The following is a 10,483-nucleotide window of genomic DNA, read 5'->3' on the forward strand; positions in this document are numbered from 1 at the left end:
CGCCACTAAATTTTGGAGGTGATCCGGATTGGTGGACGTCAGAAAGTTTTGATTGCTCTTGTGTTCTTTTGCTTGGCAGCACGCTGACACCTGTCAGTCACAGGCTGTATATATATGGTGTGAGTGTGAATAATTTGGCCCACCCTCCTTCACCTTTTTTGCTGGGCCCGCCTCCTCTGACTAAAACACAGTCTTACTGCGTTGCTGATCTGTCTGTTTAAACCAGCAGCGTTCTCCTGCACGGTGTTGCATTTCTGAATTATTGCAGATGTGCTCATCAGGTAAATTAGATTCTGTGGTCGGAGGAAACGTTGCTTATTGAAATTAGTGTGCGCTTGTTCTAAAGGTGGAATAAAAATGTGTTGCTGACCGATGAGTTCCTGCTCTTCATGGTGAACATGTTTAACCCCTCCCCTTACTCCCAGACACCTGTCAGAGGTGCAAAACCTGCAGGTCAATCAGAAGAGAGAGATCGAGGAACTTTACGAGAGAATGGGTAAGGTCCCGCCTCCTGGCATTGTCTCACCGGCCACCATGCTCAACCATCGCCAGCGTCGCCTCTCGAAGACAGGCATCTACCCTCCTCCATGCAAAAACAGTGTGCAGAGACTGGACATACTGCCCCCTACAGGTGGGAGACCACATTACAGCCTACGAGCAGCACGGCAGGTGGATTTAATGAATGTAATCTGAAACATCCGTGTGGTTTTATCACGTTACAGGCATCATGAGAAAGAGCTCTGTCAGCGGGAGCAGCAGCGGGTCTCAGGAGAGGTCAGGCAGGGCCGTGACCTTCACCTCTGCATATGGTCTCATGGTGAGGGTCCTGTGTGCTTGTGAACTTCACAACTCAAAAGGATTCCCAAAAAGCTGCAGTATTTTCATCATACATTTAACTTGATCAAGCGCACATTTGAAATGATTCTGGGGCCAATCCCAGCGGTAGAAACATGTCTATACTGATGGCTTTACCTGAGGGGAAAAACAAACAAACAAAAACATATGAAGTCAGAAGTTTAAAGTTGTACCACGATTCACAGGTTCTTGAAAGTGTTATTTGGCATCAGTTCACGTGTCCTGGTTAGGGCTGGGTATCAGTCAAGAATTTTCGATACCGGTACCAATGCCGATACCTTCACTTTGATATTGGTTCCTGAACGATACTTCTTTTGATACCAATTTTATAAGATCAGTTCTAACAGAAAGAAAATTACATTACACATAGTACAAATCTTGAGTTTTATTTTTCAGCTTTGGTAATTTTCCACTCCAAGCAGTTTTCTTACACAAAAAATAAACAACAAATAATTTCTAGTGCAAAAGAACACTTGAAAACACTCTGCAGTGTTGCCAACTTGGCGACTTTTTTGCTAAATCTGGCGACTTTCCAAACCCTCTTGACAACTTGTTTTCTCAAAAGCGACTAGTGACAAATCTAGCTACTTTTCCTGGCATCACTGGAGACATTTCTGGTGTTTGGCGACTCAGATCTAGTCTCAGTTCTCAGAGCAGCAGGGGAGCCCTATTGCAAAGCACCAAGTGGAGGGATATCTACAGTCCTCCACGTTCAAACACGCACGCGCGATGCTTCCACAGCTGTTCCTGCATTGAATGTCAAACCTGACTTAGACTCGCTCAGCCTACTCACCTCATTTGTTGCACTGCACACGGCTTCTCAAAATCTCTGAAGCCCTGACTTTGAGAAGTTATGTTGTTTTGAGAAAGATGGCCAATTTTAATGGCAAAATAAACAAACAAACCAACAATCAAGTTTATTTAGTTCTAAATATTATGAAGGTGTTTTTACTCACTTTTTTGTCTGTCACAACTTTTTTCCCAAAAAATACATTAACAGTAAACTGAGCAGCAAATGAACAAAGGACAAGGCCACAAAGAGATAGAAAAAAAATAAATAAATTGTACAGTAACAAAGTAAAGGCATTCTTTAACATTAATTGTCTTCATTCCATATAGAGCGTGACGGTTTTATGACATTCGGGAGAGTCTATAAGCTTAATACTGCTTATATAATGTTCAAGTTCAGCCAGAAGTCTGTGTAGTGAGTCTCTCAATTCTCTGCATTTATGAATATGGAATTTACCAAACAATATTAAAACATTGATAATGTATTCATTGATCTGTCCCAGAACGGTTTTTTTCCCCTACAGCATCTGTGATGACGTTATACCATGGAAATAATATGCAAATTAGATGATGACATCAATTGGCGACTTTTAGGACAGCTGATAGCTACTTTTCTTACTGAGGAGTTGGTACCTCTGAGTTGAGCTCAGCCGGCTGCTTCATGTCAGCGCAGGACGTCTCATTTTGGGAGGAAAAAAACGTTTTGAACGATTGCAGTTTATTGTTTGTATTACAGTTTTTAGAAAGAGGTGTCATTTGATTTAAGCAGCGATTTGTTTTGAAGTTATTAATTCCGACCAGATTCTATCTTTCTAACTTGACTCGGCAGATTGCCGCGCAGCATTTGGAGCAACGGAATGGAGGACAGTTCTTTTTTCTTTCTCGCAACAAGACAGGAGGCCCAGTCAATGACTTCAATCCACACAAAAGTGACTCAAGATTTACATATTTTAATGGCTTTGAGAGGGGTTCAGAAGTGGATTTGCTGCTTCTGAAAAGCAGTGAAGCAAAGAACCAACGAAGCAGTGGGTCAAAGCAGTGCTTCATTGCTTCAAAGCAATGCACATATTAAAGGGGAACAGAAACGTCCACGGATTATTTATAGCATGAATAAACACAAATGTGTTCTTTTGATAGTTCAAGAAACACTAAAGACCTTGTTTTAGTCGTGGTCTGAGAGGGTTTGACATCGACTGGCTGCCGCCATTTATGCAAGTCAGGTGGGTGACGTCACTGGTGGGGGGTGGGGGGGGGAGATGAGCCTCGTTCTGAGATTACCTGCCAGAGGCACCAACAAAGAGGTTATATATGACTACTAGAGTCCACACTCCCAATGCTGCCCACTAAACACCAACGTCCCTTCATGGACGGTGACATGACGCCTCCTAACCGGGCAAAATACTGACGAAGTTCCCGGATGTTAATGCATTTTCAATTGGGATTCGTGACTGAACACATTCAGAAAAACACTTGCAAAATGCGTGTTAAAATGGCATTCTGACCTGGATATCGAACCAGTAAAATTAATTAACATTAAATCATGTCAGGAAAGTATTAAGCTTACTCTGACACCCACACATTCCAAAATATTAGTGTTGAAAGTTAAGCTGCGCTGCTGGACTGAACCCAGCTGCTGCTGCTGTTTTCAGCACAGTGCTGTTAACCCCCAAAACATGGATCAGCTGCAAATCATTAATTATCCACAAACCATTAATTGCAAACCGTGAATACTGAAAAATGATCTCCCAAAACATGAATGCGAGTCTCACAAAACATGAATATCATTCACGATATATGTTTTTTCATTTTAAGTAGTTTATGTATTTCAGTTTACGGCTCAATTACTGCAGGAAATCTTGATGGCAAACCTGATCACCGCAAAAGTTATAATTTTTATTTATTTATTTTTTGCGGGGGTCACTGCAGTTTGAGGAGGAGATCTGAGCAGTTCTTGCTTCTGGTGTCAAGCGCTCGGTCCCGCTGGGTGCGTCCCACTCGGGATAGTGTCAGGTGAGGACTTTGACTGGGACAGTCCACCTGTCAAACTCGCAGAGGACAGAAACCTCCCCCTCCCGTAAAAGGCTCAGTAATCTTAAGAGAAACGTTGTACAAAAACAAACATTAGTTTCTAACCTCAGGAAGGTAGATGGGGAGCTACAACCTTATTTTTATCCATATGAACCGTCATCTGAGCCAGAAAAATAATACTTACCTGAACGAGCAGGCGGCAAAGAAACAGAAGCGTAGGGACTGTCTACATGTCCCACGTCTGACACTGTCCCATCACCTCCTCAGGCTGTAGTGATCCCTGCAAAAAAAAAAAAAATCATTTTTGCGGTGATTGGGTTTGCGATCAAGATTTCCTGCAGTAATTGAGCCGTAAACTGAAATACATAAACTACTTACACTGAGGGAAAAAAAAATACATATGTATGATATTCACATTTTGCGAGACCCCATTCACGTTTTGGGAGATATTTTTTCAGTATTCATGTTTTGCAATTAACGGTTTGCGGATAATTCGGTTTTTACGTTTTGGAGGTTAACAGCGCAGCTCCTAAAACCATTAAAAAACATTTATATTTTTACACAGTTATCCTTTATTGACTGAGTTTCATTCATGAAGTCAGTGGTGTGTGTGCACATCTCTGTGTGTGAGTGGTGTGTGTAAGTGTCGTCTATGTTCTCGGATGACACAGGCATGGACAGAAAACATCCACCTGTTTATCAACCAAATGTCACGGACAAAGTGACAAGAAGAACCAAAACCACTTATTTATGGAAGGAAATATTGTCTCCCTTGTTCCTCCGTTTGTGGCTTTGCCAACATGCGCAGCTTTCCGGCATATTCCACCTGTTACTTGACGAGAGTAATAGAACTTCAATCAGCGAGCTCAGTAAACTGAGGAGATCCCAAGCAGTGACGTCACCCCGAGGTGCCCTCCACTGACTTCAGCCAATGGCCGTTTACATGTCAATTTAATGGCAAATTAGATTAAAATAATATTATCTACACTGCGCTCAAACATTCTGCAAGTGTATGAATAACAATTTTTTCCAAGGAATGCACAAACAAATTCTCAAAAACCATTTCTGTTCCCCATTAAGTTGCAGTAACATTAAGTAGCCGTCATTGGTACCATAATATGAAGCGGAGTCCGGTGGTGGAGATTTCGAATCAGGCTGCTTGTGCTCTGTAACGTCCACAGGCGGACTTGAATGCTGAGAGGAGGACGGCTGTGGACCGCTCTTCTTGCACGTGATTAACCTCTGGGTACCGAAATGTGGCACAGAAAAACGGGGCATGTTTTGATACTCGATACTACTGAAGCATTTCTGTCGGTGCCACAAATGAACCAAAGTTCAGTACCCAGCCCTAGTCCTGGTGCTCCCACGACTGAACCATTCCATTCGGTAACCAGCCAGGTGATACATGGGTGTGTTCTTGGACTTGTCATAAGCACTGAGGCACCTGAAAGCTGGATCATACCCAGGAAACTGTAATGTCGTCATAGCTGATTTTCCTTCATGATCCCAGTAGCATGACTCACCTAAATCTCACAAAGTAACTGATCACTTTACAAATAGTCATTCCAGCTGCACTCAAGGATTCCCTTGAGACTCCTTGTACCTACGACTTGTTGCCGTAGGTCACCGGTTAGAGTCCATGTGTCAGAAGCACATGGACCACAAAGACTTGGGTCTTCATAATCCTTCAAAGATACCAGCATCACCACACTGTAAAAAATTTGACCAGTGGTTATTTAAAAAAACTGTGGCAACAAAGTGACACATAATATAACTGAATAGATTTTAAGTTCTACAATTTTGATTAAAAAGTATTGAATACATTAACTAAACTTATAGAATTAGTTATTCTGTTCTTGGACAAATGAAGTGAGCACTAAGTTTGCATTCTCAGCAGAAAGTCAAGCACATCCTCAGTGGGTGTTGGACTCCATCAGAGTTATGTCACAAAAGCATTCTTTGGGGGCATTATAAAGCACCACCTCTGTGTTGAATCTGAGACTGTGGTACTCTTATGGGAACTGGAGGACTTTGTTCCTCTGGTTTTGGAACGAGTTACAACCAAGGATGAATAGGTTTAAGCATCTTAGAATCCTGATCATTAGTGAGGATAAAATAGACTGTTGTTACATTGTTTGGCACATGCATGCAGGCATGTATCCTCCGTGTAACTACACAGACACGACTATAAATAACACTGCGACAAATGAAGAATTGATTGTAGGGATAACACCTCGCTGGCTGTTTTATGTGAGCTGTGGAACCACAGTCTAGATTTGCATGAGCAGTTTCTGACCTTTGACCTTTCTCACCTAGTGAGCTGGCTGCCTCCACATTGACCTCACGCCAGAACTGGAAATGATCTTCTGAGACGGGCATCCATGACGATGAAGCCACTTTTCTGGGATGTATTTATCTGAGACTGAAAGATTGCACTTTTATTCTAATCCAGAGTTGATCTTTAAAAATTTGTTGTTATTTTATGGGAATGAATATAGTGAAGTTTTTTTTTTTTTTTTTTTTCCCCCATTCTCACCAGAACTAATTTAATATCAGTATGTACTTTGTCATATGTTCGATAGCTGCTTTTTTGAAATGTTTTATTTTATTTTTTGCATCTGGCTTTTCAAATTAAACCTGATGTCACATTTCTGCTTTGAAATTTTAAGCATTTCAGAAACATTTACTTATCAAATCACAATGACAACACAATAACTGCATCAGACTCAAACATATTTAATTCTGTTTGTGAAATGTTGTTTCACACTTCAGGGGGACTGTTATTGGGATTCTAAATGTATATTTGATGTGTTAAAGGTTTTGGTTAAAGATAAATTTTTATTTTTATTCAGTAGCTCTAATATCATTAACCTGTCAAACAGGATATTTTATTTATGGATTAAATCTTACATCTGAAGTCTGTTTATGCTCTCTTCTTTTTTTGGTGTTGTATTACTGAATTATTTCTTATGTATAATACAAATAATGAATGTTTATGAGTGCAATGGTAAGAATATTTCATGTGATGAACATTGAAATGTTCCATTCAAGAGCCTCGTTGAATGGAACATTTCAATGTTCATGGTCACCTCATGAAATATTCTTTACATTGCACGGATGAAAAAGTGTTCATTATTTGTTTTATATAACACCTAAAATAGATCCTTGTCATTTGATATTTTATTAATTCATAAACAAGAGAGGTTGGAGCAGTATGTCTCATGGCTAATTTGCTACTTTGCTAACTTCATATAATACTAATACTAAATCATATCTCCTTATACAGATAATGACAGTAATAATAATTTTATGTTAGATGCCATGATGTCTACTGTCTTCTTATCACACTACATGGACAGAACACAGTGTTACTGTACTTTTATACATACCGCTTAATACAATGCGTTGCACTCACCACAGATAAATGTCGAAATCCAACATCTTTCAAACATAGTCACATAACTTTACTCATCCACATCGAGGAGAACGGCCCGCCCATCTGGGGGCGGAGCTGGAGTGGAGGGCGGAGAGGCAGGCAGAGTGAGTGTGTGTGTGGGCAGTTTGCAAGCTGCGGTAGAAATGATCTGTTCAGTGTAATCTCAATACATCTAATGGTGCGTTTACACATAGGCAAGACGCGTTATGAATGTCATATTTGCATCATTCTTGGCACATTCCTGACATTCTTAACATGACTTAATGCATCTGAATAGGTTTCTTAATAGTGCGTGTTGGTGCGTGATATTCATGATTTTCGTGGAGCATGTTTTTGGCTGTCAAAAAATCTTCCATGAATGTCACGCACCACCCTCATTTCACCTCATGTCGTAGAGGTCGCAACTGAGCGTGTTGCTCCATCTTGATTAGTGGTGATCCTTAATAGAGCGTGACAGCGTTCTTCTCTGACGTGCGCACAATTAAACCCTGCTGTACTGCATTCAGTTTCATTGCTGCAGTATGCTGAAGAAGGACAGTGATGCCAAGTCGGTTAAAAGTCTCATTCCAATGGGAAAACCCATGAGACGAGACCCACGTGAAGTCACATATCTGGCTCTCTCTCTGTCTCCTCCTTTCTGCGCCACTCCATGGCACAGAGCCCAACTCAGCATGCAATCACAAAGTTCTTCTGCTGTGGATTTTGAGGAGCAAACTGGAGCAATCTGAATTGTTCAGCAACTGACGGTAGGATGAATATGGGGGTGTGTGTGGAGACAAATCGCCTCATTCACAATGTGACAGAACTTAACGATTTGCACAACAATGCGGAACTTTATTCTTGACCATGCGTAATGACTAAGTGCATTTTTACGCTTAGTAAAACATTCATATCTGTACTTTAACCACAAAAACACACCGAAAATAAATTGGAATTTCTTCATGTAACGTAAATGGGTGATTCTTAGACTATGGGCACTTATTATGTCCTTTGATCATATTGTATGAAAAACAGGAAAAAAAAAGGGAAATTTCACACTTTTATAGTTATCTTTACAATGAAAGTGTGTTAAGAAATTTGTTCTAGTAGTCTATGATGACTTTTTCACCTTTTTTCAGCATCATTATATGCAAATATTGCCGTTTTGTGCTTGTCCCACACCCAGACTTTTGATCTTCAATGATAAAAATGAATGGTAAAAAAAATGTTTTTTCTAATGTTTTAAAATATCTCTGAATAAAATATCAGTAAATAATCAAAACATAATTGGGGTATTCAATGTCATACAACTGTTGTGATTTTTTTAAACAAAATGTAGTTGTCCCACACTATTGCCGTAATTTCCACCACAACACTGTAATGTCCCTTTAAACAGTTTGTATGAAAGATTGTTTGGGTAGTTTCTATGGAGATAAACTGACATCAGAGCACATGTATATAGTGCCAAATCACAACAAACAGTTGCCCCAAGGTGCTTTATATTGTAAGGCAATGGTGTGGTGGAAATTACAAGGCCAATAGTGCCCGTAGTTAAAGAATCACCCAAACCTCACAGTGAAATCATTTTTGGGGGGGTCATTTCAACTTGTAAGTACGTAACTGCCTTCAATGTTGTGATCAGGATAGAATGATTCCTGAAATATGTACTTAATCAGTGACTGTGAATGTTTAAAAATAGACAACAGAGCCAGGTTTTTGCCTGTACAAATATCCTGACTGACCTTTGACCTCATTAGTGGTTCATTCATTTAATGTTGCAATATATATTAAAACAGTTTCTTTATAGGGAAAAAATAATAAAACACGTTGTGGATTGAAAAGCCTTTGTTTTATTTAAAAGCGGGACCAGATGGAAGTCTTTCTGTCCGCCCTGGCCTCTAGCGACCTGGCTGGACTCCATGTGCTGCTGGAGTTTTTGAAGTGCCTCTGTGGGACAAATAAGACGGCAAATAAAAAATATATACATATGTTTATTAGAATAACAGTTAAAAAACAAAGAAAAAAAAAACAGATTCGGAAAAAGACTTTAATATTCAAAGTTGAGTTTTTGTGGCCTCAGGGGTAACAAAACAGGCCGTAGCTTCAGTTGGGAAAAGATTTTAAAAATAGACTGGAGGGACGTCTACCGAGGCCCATTTCCAAATTAAAGCATTCACCAGCCTGTTAGCTGCTCGGCTCGAGCCAAATTATGGACCCAGCGGGAGCAGACCAAGTCCAACAAACCCTCAGTCGTCAAGGACGGTTCCAGTGAGAAATTCAACAGTTTGTGGATTCGATCAGAGATCAGGTGCAAACTCTCTCCACTCGGGTTAATCACTTACACCCGTATTACACTAGATCTTGCAGCTCAACTCACACATCTCTCAGCCAGTCCGGTTTCAGTTCCGCCTCCTCCCGTGCAGTTAGTCACCACCTCCACGTCTGGATCTCCACCTCCAGTATCGTTGATTTGTTAACCCGAGCCATATTCCAGTTGTGTCGCTACCTGAACATCATTTTTTTGATGCAGTGTTCATTGGTTTTCTCTTAACTACCCTCAAGTTATTCCACAGACCGTAGTCGTGTCATGTATGTGACGATTCTGCTCCAGGGTGACGCGCTGGCTCGGCCACGGCTTTCTGGAGCAATAATTCACCGCTGCTTGATTCCTCCTCTGACTTCTCCCATGAATTCTGTCTAGTGTTTGATCATCCAATGAAATCACTTTCCACTGCTCAGCAAGCGGCTGCTCTCTCTTAGACAGGAGCATCGAGGCACAGCAAAGTTTTCCACTGACTTCTGCTTTCTTGTCACGGAAGCTGGTTGGAATGTTGCGGTGCTGCAAAGCGTTTTTGTTGAGGGCCTTAGCGATTCACTAAGAAATGAACTGGTGGTCCGGGACGTACTGGAGGATCTAGATAAATTAATTTCCCTGATTATTCGTTGAGACAATTGGTTGAGGGAGCGCTGGTGCAAGAGAAGCTGTGGGGCTGACCGGGTTGTCTCTACTCGGGTTCTTCCCCAACAAGGAGCAGGTCCATTCCCCCCCCCCCCGCGCTCTGCTGGGATTTCACTCTCAGGCTCTCCAGCTCCCCTGCTGATGAGCCTATGGAGGCTCAGCAGGGCTAAATATCCCCAGTGCCCCCTACCACCTTCAGGCTTTTGGAATATTTGTTTGGAAGCTCTTCAGAGTGGAGAGATTGGCTGGTGGGGTGCTGCAGTGCCATTCATATTGTGGACTGACCTCCGTTCCTCAAATCCATCCATTCCTTCGAACAGGCCTGTTTTCCCATACTCCACTGGACCCTGGACCACATTCCTTTGGCAGACCTAACCTCCCCACTGACCTTCCCTGTCTTACTAGAGCATTCCTGACCTGTTGGGGCCACTTGGCTC

The 10,483-nt window shown here is 41.4% G+C and overlaps 1 protein-coding gene across 1 annotated transcript in view; it reads left to right on the forward strand.

Annotated features, from left to right (window-relative positions):
- The window catches only part of wnk4b (WNK lysine deficient protein kinase 4b), a 60,129-nt gene extending 53,536 nt beyond the window's left edge, over positions 1 to 6,593 (forward strand). Inside the window, exons 21-23 of the mRNA XM_034190166.1 lie at positions 426 to 631; positions 723 to 817; positions 5,989 to 6,593. Of these exons, the coding sequence (XP_034046057.1) occupies positions 426 to 631; positions 723 to 817; positions 5,989 to 5,991 (304 nt within the window). The 3' untranslated portion in view covers positions 5,992 to 6,593. The remainder of the gene's footprint in view (positions 1 to 425; positions 632 to 722; positions 818 to 5,988) is intronic.
- Positions 6,594 to 10,483: the final 3,890 nt, after the last annotated feature.

The sequence above is a fragment of the Thalassophryne amazonica genome, chromosome 16 (genome assembly GCF_902500255.1).
Source record: "Thalassophryne amazonica chromosome 16, fThaAma1.1, whole genome shotgun sequence".
NCBI classification, from domain to species: Eukaryota; Metazoa; Chordata; class Actinopteri; order Batrachoidiformes; family Batrachoididae; genus Thalassophryne; species Thalassophryne amazonica.